General features: G+C 37.8%; 1 protein-coding gene across 6 annotated transcripts in view; it reads left to right on the forward strand.

Moving 5' to 3' along the window:
- The window catches only part of LOC102285665 (protein adenylyltransferase SelO), a 33,020-nt gene that overhangs the window by 1,581 nt on the left and 12,931 nt on the right, over positions 1-18,508 (forward strand). For 5 of the 6 annotated variants that reach the window (XM_070380933.1, XM_070380936.1, XM_070380935.1 and 2 more), the window contains exons 2-15: positions 2,990-3,108; positions 3,736-3,864; positions 5,462-5,526; positions 5,612-5,668; positions 5,775-5,873; positions 6,491-6,558; positions 7,473-7,560; positions 10,185-10,254; positions 12,931-13,003; positions 14,733-14,816; positions 15,583-15,712; positions 16,709-16,753; positions 16,854-16,935; positions 17,041-17,133. In XM_070380933.1, the coding sequence (XP_070237034.1) occupies positions 2,990-3,108; positions 3,736-3,864; positions 5,462-5,526; positions 5,612-5,668; positions 5,775-5,873; positions 6,491-6,558; positions 7,473-7,560; positions 10,185-10,254; positions 12,931-13,003; positions 14,733-14,816; positions 15,583-15,712; positions 16,709-16,753; positions 16,854-16,935; positions 17,041-17,133 (1,202 nt within the window). Of the gene's footprint in view, positions 1-600; positions 1,119-2,989; positions 3,109-3,735; positions 3,865-5,461; positions 5,527-5,611; positions 5,669-5,774; positions 5,874-6,490; positions 6,559-7,472; positions 7,561-10,184; positions 10,255-12,930; positions 13,004-14,732; positions 14,817-15,582; positions 15,713-16,708; positions 16,754-16,853; positions 16,936-17,040; positions 17,134-18,508 lie in introns of all 6 variants that reach the window. The other variant, XM_070380937.1, reaches the window with a different exon arrangement.

Here is an 18,508-nt window from a genome sequence, read left to right on the forward strand (position 1 = left end):
ATAGAGAGGAATTAAGTGTCTTGCCCAAGCTCACATAGTTGGTAGAACAGGATTCTGCATGATTCTGTTAAGCTGTTTTCATTGAGACATTGTTTGCCAGATTAAAAAACAACCTGGCTGTTACAAAGGTGTAGTAATGGCGAGGCTCAGTAGGGAAAGCAGCTGAAATTAGTCAAGGCCTCTTTCACTTTTCCCTTTCATGCACTGGAGAAGGAAATGGCAACCCACTCCAGTGTTCTTGCCTGGAGAATCCCAGGGACGGGGTAGCCTGGTGGGCCGCCGTCTATGGGGTCGCAAAGAGTCGGACATGACTGAAGCGAGTTAGCAGCAGCAGCAGCACCAACATTATAACTAAACTTCTGATGAACAATAACCCACCAACTGGACACCCAGAGTATACAAAGTAGTTCTTTTGACCCAACTAAGTCAAGCAGAAAGAGATGGGAATACCAGACCACCTGACCTGGCTCTTGAGAAACCTATATGCAGGTCAGGAAGCAACAGTTAGAACTGGACATGGAACAACAGACTGGTTCCAAATAGGAAAAGGAGTACGTCAAGGCTGTATATTGTCACCCTGTTTATTTACTTTCTATGCAGAGTACATCATGAGAAATGCTGGGCTGGAAGAAGCACAAGCTGGAATCAAAATTGTTGGGAGAAATATCAATAACCTCAGATATGCAGATGACACCACCCTTACAGCAGAAAGTGAAGAGGAACTAAAAAGCCTCTTGATGAAAATGAAAGAGGAGAGTGAAAAAGTTGGCTTAAAGCTCAACATTCAGAAAATGAAGATCATGGCATCTGGTGATGGACAGGGAGGCCTGGCGTGCTGCGATTCATGGGGTCACAGAGAGTCGGACAAAATGAGCGACTGAATTGAACTGAACTGAAGTCAAGCATGAGTCTAGGAAGTTAACACACAGTCTATGCCAAGCAATTAACTGCCAAAGAACAGGCTCCTTTTGTGTAGTCTTTTTCACTACCCTTAAAAGAAACAACTAGCAATACTGATAAAAATGGAATAAATGGATTGCTAAAAACGTTTTCAAAGTTATCTTGATATTGCAGAATTGGCAACATTTCCATCATGAAGATACTGTTGATAACACTAGGTAGGACTAGGCTTTACAGCCAAGGAAGGATTATACATATACTATATATGTGTTAACCATATATTGTTTCATAGTACTGCATAGAAGTACCTTATTTTGAGGTTATTCAATAACTGATAAAATTATCAATATAACTGTGATAAGAACATTTACTGAGAGAAGCGTTTCAAACATGATTGCACTGAAAGGTTAGCCATTTTTGTACATTTCATATTCCGAGGCCCCACTGAATTCTGAAGAATTGAAACGATACCCTAACTTCTATTACTAGTTTCTCCAAAACATTAAGATAAAGCGTTAACATATATTTGGAATTTTTGCTGGGGTCTTGGTCTCTGACTGATGAGTTGGCTGAATGTAATAAGGGTGAGGACTGACTGCCTGTGAAAGTCTTTTTTTGTTCCATGGTCAGTGATCACAGGTATTAGCTGATGAACTACCTTGCCAAAGTATGAGTCCATCTACAAAATCACAAATATCAGTTAAACATCATATACTTGCCATGCTCTACTGAAATTGTATAGCACCATAAAAGAAAATGCCTTTATTATATAATTTAGTCTGTTTCCACACAGTGGCTCTCCTAGAGAGAAGAAAACAAGCTATTGGATCATCTAGTAATCAGAGGTTTTGTTGGTGGATAATTTCCCATGATGCTGCCTTATTTGCCATGTACTTAGGGAAAACTATGAAGACCTAAATCTGACCCACATTTGCCTGTTTTTTACTCCCATGGAGGAGATATAAGAATTCTCTTGTTTCTATTATAACTGATACTTAGTTCACCTAGGCTTGGGTGGAATAATAGGAGTTATTCCAAACAGTTTAGCAAATCAACCTGATGCCACCTTTCTCCACAGATTCAAAATAATCATTTTCATTATACAGGGAACTCTTACATTACTTTTACTGTGCTTTTGGTGTCCCATTGATTTTTGCATCTATTTTGGGGATAGCAATATTTTTATAAGTTTGAAAATGATAAGGAAGCTCCTATCTCTCTTATTTTTAAAAAAAGTCTTTATTTTCCTATATTTACAGTTTGTTTCTTCAAAAAAGAAATTCTACTAGGATTTTGATTGGATTTCCATTATGTTTGGTAAATAATTTGGTGACAGTGGTAACTTGATGATATCTTTATCCAGAAACATAGATTTTTGTGTTTCTTATATCTTAGTAATACACCTAGTCTCTTTTATATTTTTGTTTTAATTGCTTTAGATTAGGAGAACATTAAGGTTTTAAGAATTATACTTAAAAGTAAGCATGTTCAAAGCTCTCCCTTTTCCTCTACAGCTTTTAAAATATGTAGTTTAGTGTATGCTGCTGCTAAGTCACTTCAGTCGTGTCCGACTCTGTGCGACCCCATAGACAGCAGCCCACCAGGCTCCCCCATCCCTGGGATTCTCCAGGCAAGAACACTGGAGTGGGTTGCCATTTCCTTCTCCAGTGCATAAAAGTGAAAAGTGAAAGTGGAGTCGCTCAGTCATATCCAACTCTTAGTGACCCCATGGACTGCAGCCTACCAGGCTCCTCCATCCATGGGATTTTCCAGGCAAGAGTACTGGAGTTGGGTGCCATTGCCTTCTCCAAGTTTAGTGTATGGACCTTATGAAACATAACTCTTTAGAGGCAATTGTTAAATTTCTAGCATTGTGAACAGGCATGTATCAAATGTTTTGAAGTTTCTCACTGAGACTGGAATCAGAAAATGGTTGAAAATAATGGGATAGCTTTAAATAGCAAAGTGTGAACAAAATAGTAGTTCAAGTCGATTTTCTTGAAGAACTGTAGCCTTTCTAAGGATTATTAATGCTGTATATGCAACAAATGAGAACATTAAGAAGGTCTTTTTTTTTTTTTTTTGTCAGCTGTGTTGCCAACTGATCCTGTTAAAGAAAATTATGTGCGTAAAGTGAAAAACTGTGTTTTTTCAATTGCCTTCCCCACTCCTTTCCAATCAAGAGTACGTCTTGTAGCAGTTTCAAAGGTTAGGCTTTACTTTTTCACAACACAAATACTTAACTCACTATAATTTTGTCTAAAAATTAGTAACAGTTTTTGGAGTTAACTTGTTAGTCTATTGATAAATGATTTGTGTTTAAACTTTATAACTTGGAAAATGTCATTCTTAGAAATCACTTTTGAATACTTATTCCTGGGACTGATACTTAGTTTCATTTTAAAATTATCTTACAAGGAAAACACACTTTTGTGGGAAAAAAAAAAAAGAGGTAAATGAATTAAATTCTTAGAAAGGGGCTCTAATAACAAATTCTAAATTGTTCTCTCAAGATATAAATGAATTTGAAATTTAAAAAAAAGGACATTTACTTTTTTCTACTTCCTTGAAAAAATATGTGCTAGGAAGAATATTATTTTACCATGCATAATAAGAAATCCACAAAAATTTTAGAACTATCTAATAGAACTAATTTTCCCAAGTAGCATAAATAATCCTAAAAAGTATGGTACATCTCTTCTGGGAAGATATTAGTCTAATTTTGTAAGAAGTTTATTCTTTTAATTTTCCTTCTTCCATAAAGTTTATTTTGTCAAAAACTATTAAAGGATTACTTAAGTTTGCAAGAAGTTTTTTTTTTTTTCCCTGCCTCAGGAAGTGCTAGAAGATATTTTGGACCTTGATTTATCTGTCTCAGAAACAGATGATTTTATCCAGCTTGTAAGTGGTGGAAAGATAGTATTTGGATCCATTCCATTGGCTCACAGATATGGCGGCCACCAGGTAAGAATAGTACCAGGACTCTCCTGGTGGTGCAGTGGCTAAGACTCAGCACTCCCAAGGCAGGGGGCCTGGGATCGAAGCCTTCTTAGGGAACTAGATCCCACACACCACAACTAAAAGATTCCGCAGCCACAACACATTGAATATCCCAAGGGCCTAAGACCTGGCACAGCCAAATTAATTAATTACAAAAAATAGTACCAGTATCACTTCCTTATGCAAATATAAGCAGCTGGTGGAAATGCTATCCCATTATAGAAATGTGTGCATGCTAAGTCACTTCAGTCGTATCCGACTCTCTGCAAGCCCATGAACTATAGCCCATCAGGCTTCTCTGTCCATGGGATTCTCCCAGTAAGAATATTGGACTGGGTTGCCATTTCCTTCTCCTTGCATTAATTTATCTAATATTAGTATATTGAAACTTCACCAAGATGTTTCTAGAGCAATGTGTCATGAAATGTTTAATCTATTAGCTGATGTGATTTCCTAAGTTTCTCTGATAAAACTGAGGAAACTGAGGCAGCACAATATAATAGATGTGTGAATTACTGCAAAAAACTCATTCTGTGGAGCTCTTGGCAAGAGATTTAAGTGAAGTCAGGTTGCATGATGCATCAGTATAAAAGCCTCAGAAGGACAAATAGAATACAATTTTGCCAGAATCGCTGTAAAGCAAAGTTTTAGAACTGCTTTTAATAGAAACTGGTAGAAATTAAATCGGGATTAATTGGGGATGTTGTACATGCAAAAGCAATTGGAAATAAAGCAAAGATGTTGCTTTATATCTAATGTTGTCTTCTACAAGTAAAGCAAGATGTTGAAGCAAGTTCAAGGTGTGCAATCTGACTGATTTAAAAAAAAAAAAGGAGGACACAGAACCAATTGTTGAAATTGCTGTGACTTTCTTGTGAGTTTGATTAATTTAAGAAAATAGAGTGATCTTTAACTTAGCAAGTAACCATTAGCAATAATAATAATTACCATTTTTTGAGCACTTGGGTGCGTTGGACATAGTGCAAGACATTTTTCATATATTAATATTCATTCTTACAACAATCTGGCAAGGGTTTTCCCATTTTATGTAAGTGAAAAGTCAGTCTCACTGAGATTAAGTAACCCAAACAAATTTCCACAGCTAGTAAGTGGCATAGCTGGGAGCTGAACAACCACAAACAAATCTTAATGCAAAAGTCTGGAAACAGTTAATCATGTCCATTCAAAAGCAATTTTTTCCAGGTACAGTATGTTCCTGGTTTTATATTGTATATGTATAGTACAGGCAAATTTTCTCCTGACAATTATTACTAGTTCATGTTCTGGAATTAAATAGGTCAGTTGTCAGTATTCTACCAAACAAGCTTGAGCTCAGCTATAAAATGATGAAGAAATTAATTATATGTCTTAAATTTATAATTTTAAAATGAATTTGACTTATGGATTGAATTTTATTTTCACCTTTATTCAGGTTGTTGATTATTATAATCTTAAAAATGCACTGTTCCAGTATCATTTGACAAAGTAACTTTGAATATAAGATTACAATAAACACTTTAAAGTTTAATAAACATGAATAATTTTCTCTTTTCCCTTTTAGTTTGGGATATGGGCAGATCAGCTTGGGGATGGAAGAGCCCATCTTATTGGAATTTACATGAACAGGTACTGCATGTTTTCTTGTAGAATAGCTTTTCTGCTAAATATTAACACAAATCTTCTAATATTTAGTTTTTTTTTTTCCCCTAAGGCAAGGTGAAAAATGGGAGCTGCAATTAAAAGGCTCAGGAAAGACCCCATATTCCCGGTACATTTTGGTTTTGTTTTTTTTTTTTTTTAATTTTAGTCATCTAAGTAAAAATTAATGTTATCTGAATTATAACTGAAAATCTTTTTTATCGTTTTACCCATAGAAATGGCGATGGCAGAGCCATCCTTCGTTCCTCTCTGAGAGAATTTCTGTGTAGTGAAGCTATGCATTATCTCGGAATTCCCACCAGCAGAGCTGCAAGGTAATTCCTTTCCTGTAAGCTAACTTTCAGCACTGCGTCACATTACCTTCAGAAACACATCAGTGAAGTGAGCAGATAAACCCCCAAGAGCGTGACTTCTCATTATTTCTTACAGTTTTCAGTTCAGTTCAGACGCTCAGTCGTGTCTGACTCTTTGCGACCCCATGGACTGCAGCACGCTAGGCTTCCCTGTCCATCACCAACTCCCAGAGCTTGCTCAAACTCATGTCCATTGAGTCAGTGATGCCTTCCAACCATCTCATTCTCTGTCATCCCCGTCTCCTCCTGCCTTCAACCTTTCCCAGCATCAAGGTCTTTTCCAATGAGTCAGCTCTTTGCATCAGGTGGCCAAAGTATTGGAGTTTCAGCTTCAGCATCCGTCCTTCCAATGAATATTCAGGACTGATTTCCTTTAGGATGGACTGGTTGGATCTCCTTACAGTCCAAGGGACTCTCAAGAGTCTTCTCCAACATCACAGTTCAAAAGGATCAATTCTTCAGCACTCAGCTTTCTTTATGGTCCAGTTCTCACATCCATACATAAATAGGTATAGCTTATAACTTCATAGCTTGCTAGCAGTTAAAAGTATAACTTGGATGGTTCTCCTACCTTTCAGTCTGGTTGTGAGTGATGATGTGGTATGGAGAGATCAATTCTACAATGGAAACCTTGCAAAAGAACGAGGTAAGACAGTTCTTAGAATGCTTACATAAAATCACTAACTTCTTCGGGAATAACAGATATTGGGCATCTCAGCAGTCTTCGTAAAACATGGCCTGTGGGGACTTCCTGATGATTTAGTGGTTAAGACTTTGCTTTCCAGTGCAAGGGGTGCAGGTTCAATCCCTAGTTGGGGAGCTAGGATCCCACATGGCTTGCAGCCAAAAAGCCAAAATATAGAAAGCAATATTGTAACAAATTCAGTAAAGACTTTAAAATACTAAATAACAAAAGATCAAAAACTTGAGCTGTGGATCGTCATGATGTAAGTTCAGCGTTATGATATTATAATAGAATATCCTTTCTCATATGCTTATATCACTAAGCCATCCTTTTGAAATAGCAAAACATCTGGGAAGTGAACATGGGAAATTCATGGACAACCAATACAAAACATCCCAGAACGTCACAAAGCCAGTGCACCAACATTCATATACTTCCTTCCCAGAAGACGCCCCCAACCCCCAATTGCTCTTACTTCCTGTTTACTTCCAGTAAGTTTGGTTACCTTTCCCCTCAGCTGTTAGTAGGTCAGAAGTAAAAAATCAGAAAGTGCCATAGAGCAGTAAAAAGAGAAAGAGCAAGGGAAACCTTGTCTCTAAATCTCTGGCGAGGGAGGAGACCTGAAAACCAATAATAAACATATTTAACTAGTTATAAAGCAGAGCTATTGAGAACGGCTGACAGCATTACTTGCTTTATTAGGTAAAGAAAGAGATAAAAGCCTTGGCCCTTTGTAGGATGTAAATTAATTGTTTTTCTGATAAATTCAATCACTCTATTTTTTATTAAAATAATTTCATTTTTAAGAAGAGCATGTTGTGCTGTATTTGCACTGTTTAAAATAGTTTATGCTAAAATAAATGTTTCTTTTCCAGGCGCAGTAGTGCTGCGTGTTGCAAAATCCTGGTTTAGAATTGGATCATTAGAAATTTTGACTCATTCTGGTGAACTGGATTTACTAAGGTTAGAAAACCACTTTTGTTTTTTTTTTTAATGGTAGAAGACAGTGGAAAGAAATGCTTGTTTATGTGCTGTGAAGTTAAAATATTTTTGGTTTTCTTGTAAGACTTCAAATTTCAATTAATAGATATTTTTAACATCTATTAGATACGTGTGTGTCTACTATCGTGTGGGTTTCTAGGAGGCTGAAAAAGATGTGTTTAGACTCAGTAGACTCTCTTCTCAAGAAGTGTTTTTATCTAGTATGAAACCCAGTTGGAACTGAGGGCCTCTGTGCCACCCAGACACCAGGTGGAAGCAACTCGAACTCCTGAATTCTGCAGCCTCACGAGGTTCCAGAGCTCTCCTCCAACATCAGGGGTTCCCAGGATGAGTGCTCTGGCTCATGTGTCTTCTTTCCTGGGCTCCAGTTTTGACATGTGTGTGATGCCTGTTACATACTGGGTTGACCCAGTCCCTTCAACAGGGCGAGAGCAAACAAACGGTAGACTGAAACTGCACACAGCATTTATGAACAAATCTTACTGAAGATTTCTTCAGGTAAGACAGAGGAACAATGCCCTCAAAAGATCAAAAGCTCTCCCCCTTGTGTCACGCAGCGTAGCTTCCACCAAACTCCAATGTCTTGGGGCCTACGGAATCAGCACTCACAAAATTCTGTCTTCCTCAAAGCTGACTTAGCAGGATGTTTCTTCAAACAAAAACATTTCCTCCTTTAAGAGGAATTCTGTTTCCATTTGTTAAGATCATACAGTTTTAAAAAGCCACTAGAAATAATATAAGAAAATTCTCTTGGACAAACTAGAATCATTTGGATCATGAATCCTCACTGTAGTTATCAGCTTGAAAGTGAAGTGAAAGTGAAAGTCGCTTAGTTGTGTCCAACTCTTTGCGACCCCATGGACTGTAGAGTCCATGGAATTCTCCAGGCCAGAATACTGGAGTGGGTAGCCTTTCCCTTCTTCAGGGAATCTTCCCAATCCAAGTATTGAACCCAGGGCTCTTGCATTGCAGGCGGATTCTTTACCAGCTGATCCACAAGGGAAGCCCAAGAATACTGGAGTGGGTATCCTATCCCCTCTCCAGCGAATTTTTCCAACCCAGAAATCGAAAACCAGGGTCTCCTCCATTGCAGGCGGATTCTTTACCAACTGAGCTATCAGGGAAGTTATCAGCTTAGTAAGTCCAAATTCCTGGTCCACGAAGAGTATGGGGAGAGAGAAAAGCAGAGAAGTCATCACCATTGTCATGACTCTTCTCCCAAGTCTCTTTAGCAAGTGTTTACTGGACTCAGTGGTGCTGGAGAAGACTCTTGACAGCCCTTTGGACTGCAAAGAGATCAAACCATGTCAATCCTAAAGGAAATCAGTCCTGAATATTCGTTGGAAGGACTGCTGCTGAAGCCGAAGCTCCAATACTCTGGCCACCTGATGCAAAGAACTGACTCATTGGAAAAGAACCTGATGCTGGGAAAGATTGAAGGCAAAAGAAGGGGACAGTAGAGGAGGAGATGGTTAGATAGCAGCACTGACCTGGTGGACATGAATTTGAGCAAATCCCAAGAGACAGTGAAGGACAGGGGAGCCTGGCACGCCTCAGTCCATGGGGTCTCAAGAGTCAGACTAGACTTAGTGACTGAACAACAACACTGAACTGAGGGTCATCCGAGCTTATTGAGAGAGGAGTCTCCTCTCAAAGGGCGCTGTTTCTAACTTTTCATTTTTCTGGGGGGTGGTCATTCCACTCAGATTTACCAGATCACTGAAATTGTTCCATCTGGTGTTCATACTTCAATTATATCTCACTCACTCTCTCTGACATTTGATGTATACTGGTGACCAGTTTATCCTGAAAATGCCTATGTTGGCTACCACAACCATGTATATATTCCGTTTTGTTTCCCAAGTGCCTGAAGCAGGTCTCTAATCCACTCTAAATAAACTCTAATCCACTCCTATTGTTTTGTTTTTTTTTTCACTCCTATTGTTTTGAATGGGTTTTAATAATTCCCAAATCATATCTGCAGTCCCCAGCTTTTTTTCAGGATTCTCTCTCATCCAGTGCAAGAAACACTAGTAGTCGACTAAGCAGAGTAGTCAGTTAAAGTACAGAATGGAACATGATACACAACTTTAATATTTTAACTTCAAACACTGACCAATTTCTTGGAAACCTTATTTGTGAAGCCTTACATGACCTTCTATACATAAATAATCATTCCCTACTCTGTTATCTTTGTCCTTTTTATATATTTCTATGATTGCATGTATTAGACAGTGAGGTCGTTATTTCTTTGGATGTTTTTCTCCCCAGTAGACTCTGCTCTTTAATGTCTGGGTTTGGCTTTTGTCATTTTTCCTAGCACTTGGAGTTTCTCCATAGATGTTTGCTGAACCGATCTGAGTTGCATCATAAGATGGCATCTAATATGATCTTAGAAACGTATTTCCAGTTGTGATTGGCATTGAGGAAATATTTCTCTGTGGCTGGGCATAAAATCTTATTTAATTTTTAAAATGATAAGCATGCATTCTAATGAATTCATGAATGTTGGGAGTGGGCTGAGATGATTGATATTCGATACTGTATTCTGAGGAACACTGATGGCTATCTCCCCTTATCTCTAGGATGTTATTAGACTTCATCATACAGGAGTACTTCCCCTTAGTAGATGTCAAGGAACCTAACAGATATGTGGTAAGTTTGTTTTTAAAACAAAGGGCAATACTCTTTTTCTCTATTGCCTGGCCACCATCAAGGTTACAACCTAGCGCTTAAAAAACTAAAGTTAAAAAGGAAAACGTAGAGCACTTTGAACATGTTGTGAAAGGAAAAGATGATGAACTACCTTGAAAACAAGACTTGGATAAGGAAGTTGTAAGACCATCCCCATGGAAAAGAAATGCAAAAAAGCAAAATGGCTGTCTGGGGAGGCCTTACAAATAGCTGTGAAAAGAAGAGAAGCGAAAAGCAAAGGAGAAAAGGAAAGATATAAACATCTGAATGCAGAGTTCCAAAGAATAGCAAGAAGAGATAAGAAAGCCTTCTTCAGCGACCAATGCAAAGAAATAGAGGAAAACAACAGAATGGGAAAGACTAGAGATCTCTTCAAGAATATCAGAGATACCAAAGGAATATTTCATGCAAAGATGGGCTTGATAAAGGACAGAAATGGTATGGCCTAACAGAAGCAGAAGATATTAAGAAGAGATGGCAAGAATACACAGAAGAACTGTACCAAAAGGATCTTCACGACCCAGATAATCACGATGGTGTGATCACTGACTTAGAGCCAGACATCCTGGAATGTGAAGTCAAGTGGGCCTTGGAAAGCATCACTATGAACAAGGCTAGTGGAGGTGATGGAATTCCAGTTGAGCTATTCCAAATCCTGAAAGATGATGCTGTGAAAGTGTTGCACTCAATATGCCAGCAAATCTGGAAAACTCAGCAGTGGCCACAGGACTGGAAAAGGTCCGTTTTCATTCCAATCCCAAAGAAAGGCAATGCCAAAGAATGCTCAAACTACCGCACAATTGCACTCATCTCATACGCTAGTAAAGTAATGCTCAAAATTCTCCAAGCCAGGCTTCAGCAATATGTAAACCATGAACTTCCTGATGTTCAAGCTGGTTTTAGAAAAGGCAGAGGAACCAGAGATCAAATTGCCAACATCCGCTGGATCATGGAAAAAGCAAGAGAGTTCCAGAAAAACATCTACTTCTGCTTTATTGACTATGCCAAAGCTTTTAAGTGTGTGGATCACAATAAACTGTGGGAAATTCTGAAAGAGATGGGAATACCAGACTACCTGACCTGCCTCTTGAGAAATTTGTATGCAGGTCAGGAAGCAACAGTTAGAACTGGACATGGAACAAAAGACTGGTTCCAAATAGGAAAAGGAGTACGTCAAGGCTATATATTGTCACCCTGCTTATTTAACTTATATGCAGAGTACATCATGAGAAACGCTGGACTGGAAGAAACACAAGCTGGAATCAAGATTGCCGGGAGAAATATCAATAACCTCAGATATGCAGATGACACCACCCTTATGGCAGAAAGTGAAGAGGAACTCAAAAGCCTCTTGATGAAAGTGAAAGTGGAGAGTGAAAAAGTTGGCTTAAAGCTCAACATTCAGAAAACAAAGATCATGGCATCCAGTCCCATCACTTCATGGGAAATAGATGGGGAAACAGTGTCAGACTTTATTTTTCTGGGCTCCAAAATCACTGCAGATGGTGACTGCAGCCATGAAATTAAAAGACGCTTACTCCTTGGAAGGAAAGTTATGACCAACCTAGATAGCATATTCAAAAGCAGAGACATTACTTTGCCAACAAAGGTTCGTCTAGTCAAGGCTATGGTTTTTCCTGTGGTCATGTATGGATGTGAGAGTTGGACTGTGAAGAAGGCTGAGCGCCGAAGAATTGATGCTTTTGAACTGTGGCGTTAGAGAAGACTCCTGAGAGTCCCTTGGACTGCAAGGAGATCCAACCAGTCCATTCTGAAGGAGATCAGCCCCGGGATTTCCTTGGAAGGAATGATGCTAAAGCTGAAACTCCAGTACTTTGGCCGCCTCATGCGAAGAGTTGACTCATTGGAAAAGACTCTGATGCTGGGAGGGATTGGGGGCAAGAGGAGAAGGGGACGACAGAGGATGAGATGGCTGGATGGCATCACTGACTCGATGGACATGAGTCTGAGTGAACTCAGGGAGTTGGTGATGGACAGGGAGGCCTGGCGTGCTGGGATTCATGGGGTCGCAAAGAGTTGGACACCACTGAGCGACTGATCTGAAGTGTGACTACATCCTGACTACATATGTTGTTTTTTGTAACTTGTCACATATATTCTTTTCTCACACATTTGATATATAGATATTTCTATAGTAGTGGCTGTAAAAAAAATACATACATCATATGCAAATGAGATTTTCTATTCATATGGAATTTTGATCTATTCATATGGAAATTTTTTGATCTGCATAATCTTTTTCTTTTAACAGCTACAAAGAAATTCCATTATTTTTCTTGGTGACTTATTTCAAAGTTTAATAACTCATTTTGTTTACATTTAACTCCATGTTTACATTTAACTCAGCATAAAACTTTATGCTGAATTCTAATGTTTTTCCTTTTCTTACTGTGCATGGAGAAAATCTGATCATAATACTGTGCCTGAGCCTTTTATATGTTATTTCTGGGTCAATAATTCTATGTTCTTCCGTTGTTTTCTTACACGTACTAATTTCCATCCCTTTAATCATCTTTTGGCCCACCTTTGAGGGGATCTTTCCGTGTTGGAAACAGAAAGATCCTAAAAGCATAGACACTACTGAGGAGTCTGAAAATTTTCTAAATTTTATTTTAGGATTTCTTTTCTATTGTGGTGTTTGAGACGGCACAGCTCATTGCCTTGTGGATGTCTGTTGGTTTTGCTCATGGTAAGTTATCTACTGATGTTTCAGTCTTCTGATAAGAAAGTAGAATCAATCTGTTGAAGCCAGAAGACTTCTTTTTTGTGTGTATTTTAAATATTCCCACCAGTGAGCAGGAATAACATTTATAATATATGAATTTGTTTTTAGCAAAAGAGAAACAATTCTCTCATGTTTAAAATGATTTTGAATGGAACAGATACACAAAATAGAATAAGCATCCTTGATTTGATGGGGGTATTGTTACCTGTAAAGCTTTTTACCCTTGTGAGTATATATTATATTAGGTCTTTTAAAAGCTTTTTAAAAAAAAAAAAAAAAAACCTTAATCATAAAAGCACTATCTGCGCTTATGGTAAAGAATTTAAAATATACAGAAGTGCCTGTGAGTTCTGTCTTCCAGGATATTCTTGATCTTCCAGGATCATTAGTAATGATTTCATCTCAATTCTTCTAGACTTTTTTTGGATGGTATTCATACATCTATAAAAACAGGGCTGGCTTGTGTGTGTTGTAAGCCATTCACTGTGTGGGGTTACACTGGAAGGAATATCTGCCTGAACTGGGAATGCTATGCTATGCTAAGTTGCTTCAGTCGTGTTTGACTCTGTGCAACCCCATAGACGGCAGCCCACCAGGCTCCCCTGTCCCTGGGAGTCTCCAGGCAAGAACACTGGAGTGGGTTGTCATTTCCTTCTCCAATGCAGGAAAGTGAAAAGTTAAAGTGAAGTTGCTCAGTCGTGCCCAACTCTTAGCAACCCCATGGACTGCAGCCCACCAGGCTCCTCCGTCCATGGGATTTTCCAGGCAAGAGTACTGGAGTGGGGTGCCAAAAGCAAATCATATATATACTAAGATCTCTGGCTAAATACCAAAGAGGGTTCTCACGTTGCAAAACCTCTTGAACTCTGCCTTAATTACATACTCACTATGTCTCACTTGGGATGGGTTGGGGTGGTGAGCAGGGAGGTGTTTCAGAGTTTTTGCTTTTACGAATTATGCTGCAGTGACCACAGTGCAGCTGTATCTGAAGGTGAGTTTCTGAGGATAAACTCCTGAAAGTGGAATGGCTGGATTAGAGAGTATATATATACTGAACACTTTGACAAGCTGAGTCATCCTGCTCTGAAAAAGGGTGAAACCGTCTACCGTGGACACTGCTGCCACCACATCCAATTCTCCTACATTAGGCTGGTGTATGCACGCCCAGCCTCCCTCCTTCCCCGCACTCTGCCATGACCCCCTCCCCTAGGAGGTCACACTCCCTCCCCACTCTGCTGGTGGTCTGCAGCTAAGGACTGTTAGTTATGGGGTACATGGATATGTACCAATATGGATATTTTTACCTTTCCCCCACTCTCACAACTTTTGAAACTTAATGTTACTTTAGTAGTCTCAGTTGCATTCCAAACTACATATATTTTCAAATAAATGCTAGAAATTCAGGACAAATGAGAGGAACTTTTATTTCTTGGGGCTTTTATTCCTGTAGTATTTGAAATCTTTGGGGAGGGGAAGTATACAACAAAAGGCTAAATTTAATTTTAAAATACAGTTTTAATATATATTAAGCTACTTGACTTCACCAGTTAAACTTTCAATTGATAAACTGATTTTGTTTCATTTCTAAAACAGATGCATCTTCATGACCTCTCCTATTCTGTATAGTTTTATACAGTTAAAAATGCTTTATTATTTTATTATCATGCTTTTGGCATTTTGTTGTTGTTGTTAGGTGTTTGTAATACTGATAACTTCAGTTTGTTATCCATTACAATTGACTATGGTCCATTTGGTTTTATGGAGGCCTATAATCCAGGTATGTATGATTTATATGTATATTCTTTATTTCACTAAAAAAAATTATCACTGGTTTATTTTAGATAAACCATTATGGCTAACACAAGGCTGAGGTAGTAGAAAGAATTGGGTTCATTGATTAAACAGTTGTGTTATGTGCTACTCAATCTTCCAGGTGCCACAGGGAGATAATATTGAGTCCTCAAAGATGGGAACTCCCATCCATGGGTGGTGCAGAGATTAGGACTCTGAGCTTTCACTGCCAAGGGCACAGGTTCAATCCCTGGTCTGGGAACTAAGATCCCGCAAGCCCCTAGGAGTGGCAAAAAAACCCAGAAAGCCAAAAAATTACTTATTAAGAGAAGATGCCATGAAGGGAGGAAGGGCCTTCATTGTCAGACAGACATGAGTCTGAACTCTGGCATCTGATCGATCCTTAATCTGTGCCCTTGGTCAAGTAATTTAACCTCCCCCTTACTAATCTGTTATAGGATCAGGGTTGGGGAACATGCTGTTGAGATGGAGTGTGAAGTACATGTGATAACCCAGAAATTCTTGTAGGTTAGAAATGTGTGCCTTTATTAGGCAAATATTCATATTTTAAAAGATTTTCATGAGCATGGGTATTAAGTATTTACATTACTCTTGAGTTAAATGTTTAAATGTCAGAAATGTTTTTATCTAATAAATATAAATTCATTAAGTTTAAATGTAAACTTAAAAATGAAGAAAGAACTATTATAATTGTCATCATTGTAAAACGGTTGTATTTTTGTTCTAAACAGATTTTGTACCAAACACATCTGATGATGAAAGAAGATATAAAATAGGAAATCAGGCCAATATTGGGATGTTTAATTTAAACAAGTTATTACAAGCACTAAACCCATTATTGAATCCTAGGCAAAAGCAACTGTGAGTAAACCTAAAATCTACTAATTAAATCAGTGTGAAAATATATCTGTATAGTGATCACTTTTTTAAAACCAAGAAACATTTTAAAAACAATCTTTAATATTTAATAATGAAGGCTTCCAAACTATATGTATGTTTATATATATATTTTTTTTTTTGGGGAGGGTACATTGTTGGCCTTTTTCCATACTTATAAGGATAAAATGTTCTCCTATTTATTGTTTTTTAGGTGTTGTGAAATCATAGTTTATTTCTTCTTTGATCCAAAGGTTATTTATTACTGTTTTTCTGAATTTCTAAGTAGTCGGGCTTTTTATTTAACAGACATATATAGGCTATTCACATTGACTATAATAATTGATATATTTTATTCCTTCTGTTTTATGTTGTGCATTATCTTTAACTTTCCCCCTACTTTCCTTACCTTTTAATGATTTGAGCAGCTCACTCATTCCTCCCCCACCCCATCCACTTTGATTTGGAAACTACTACATTTCCCAACCCCACAGTTATCTTCCCTTCTCTGCCACTTTCTCTACTGTTAAAAGAGAACAAGTTTTTCAGATATTTTCCCTCACTAAACATCTATTTGTGTGTTATTTTCCCTTCCATCCCATTCAGGCAAATAAAATGTCATTGTACTGGGTGAGGTATCTAATGCATTGTTTGGGGTCTAAGATAAGTTTTAAAATACACCAGATTCTTTTGGTATTATGGAGACATATTAGCATTTATCCTCTAAGCTAATTGTATATAGTGATATTTCAGGAGTGACATGATTTGACCTGTACTGTCTTCAAATCTTTGAGACAGTAAATTTATATGGACAATTTTCTCTAAGATATGATATATAATTAAATCACTAAAATAGAATCAGTAGACATATCGAACATCATTTAATATATGAGAAGGTTCACTTTGTTCACATAAAATGTAACTCAAGAATGTGAATATTAAATTCAGGTTTACCTATGCTCTCCTTTCTTCTCCCTACAGTGCCACTCAGATCCTTAAGGAGTATCCCGTTCTTTACTATACAAGGTTCGTTTGTTTGAACACATATTAAAGCATCCTGCTTGGTTTGAGGGCAATTCTTAAAATAGTGAGAATTTTAATAACGAATTGGCGTTTTCCCTTTTAGATTTAGAGAACTGTTCAAAGCCAAATTGGGATTACTTGGAAAAAGCGAGGGTGATGATGATTTAATTGCATTTCTCTTACATGTGAGTTTATTATCGTTTTATCTTTTTTTCCTGATTAACATTTGACTGAAGACACTGTATATTCTTGGAATGACTGAGGTTACTAAATGTAATTATTTTCATTAGCTCATGGAAAAGACAGAAGCTGACTTTACAATGACATTTCGGCAGCTCAGTGAGATCACTCAAAGCCAATTACAGGAACTAGTCATTCCTCAGGTATTTATTCATGCCTTTTGGCTTTTTTCTTAACTCACTTTTCTTTAACAGGTTTGATAAGGCATAATTTACATACCCTAAAATCCCATTCATTTTAAGTGTACAATTCAGTGATTTTTAAATAATGTGCAGATTTTTTGCAGCTATGCCACAGTTCAGTTTTAGAGCAATTCCATCACTCTAAAAGATCCTTTGTGCCCATTTGCAGTGAATCCCTTTTTTCTGCTTCTGTTCTCAAGCAACTACTAATCTTCTTTCTGTCTCTTAAGATTTCCTTTCTAGACATTCTCTGTAAATGGAATCATATGATATGTAATCTTTAGTATCTGGCTTATTTTTGAGGTTCACCCATGTCATAACCTATATCAGTGGTTCTTTCCTCTTTATTACTTTTAAGATCTCTTAAGTATATCTTAAAATATTATTTTCTGTTTATTACTTTATAACTCCCTTATAAGGATAGACCACGTTCTGTTTATCCAGTTACTAGTTGATGGACATTTGGATCATTTCCATTTTCTGGCTATTGTGGATATGGATATTAACTAGAAGTAATGCTCAAAATTCTCCAAGCAAGGCTTCAACAGTACACAAACCAAGAACTTCCAGATGTTCAAGCTAGATTTAGAAAAGGCAAAGGAACCAGAGATCAGATTGCCAACATCTGCTGGATCATCGAAAAAGCAAGAGAGTTCCAGAAAAACATCTACTTTTGCTTTATTGACTACGCCAAAGCCTTTGACTGGGTGGATCACAACAAACTGAAAAATTCTTCAAGAGACGGGAATACCAGACCACGTGACCTGCCTCCTGAGAAATCTGTATGCAGGTCAAGAAGCAACAGTTAGAACTGGACATGGGACAACAGACTGGTTCCAAATTGGGAAAGGAGTACAATATACAAGGCTGTATATTGTCACCCTGCTTATTTAACTTAAATGTAGAGTATATCATGCAAAATGCCGGGCTGGATGAAGCACAAGCTGAAATCAAGATTGCCGGGAGAAATATCAGTAACCTCAGATATGCAGATGACACCACCCTTATGGCAGAAAGTGAAGAACTAAAGAGCCTCTTGATGAAAAGTGAAAGAGGAGAGTGAAAAAGCTGGCTTAAAACTCAACATTCAGAAAACTAAGATCATGGCATCCAGTCCCATCACTTCATGGCAAATAGATGGGGAAACAATGGAAACAGCGACAGACTTTATTTTCTTGGGCTCCAAAATCACTGTAGATGGTGACTGTAGCCATGAGATTAAAAGACACTTGCCCCTTGGAAGAAAAGTTATGACCAACCTAGACAGCATATTAAAAAGCAGAGATATTACTTTGCTGACAAAGGTCTGTCTAGTCAAAGCTATGGTTTTTCCAGT

The sequence above is a fragment of the Bos mutus genome, chromosome 13 (genome assembly GCF_027580195.1).
Source record: "Bos mutus isolate GX-2022 chromosome 13, NWIPB_WYAK_1.1, whole genome shotgun sequence".
In the NCBI taxonomy this organism is placed as follows: domain Eukaryota; kingdom Metazoa; phylum Chordata; class Mammalia; order Artiodactyla; family Bovidae; genus Bos; species Bos mutus.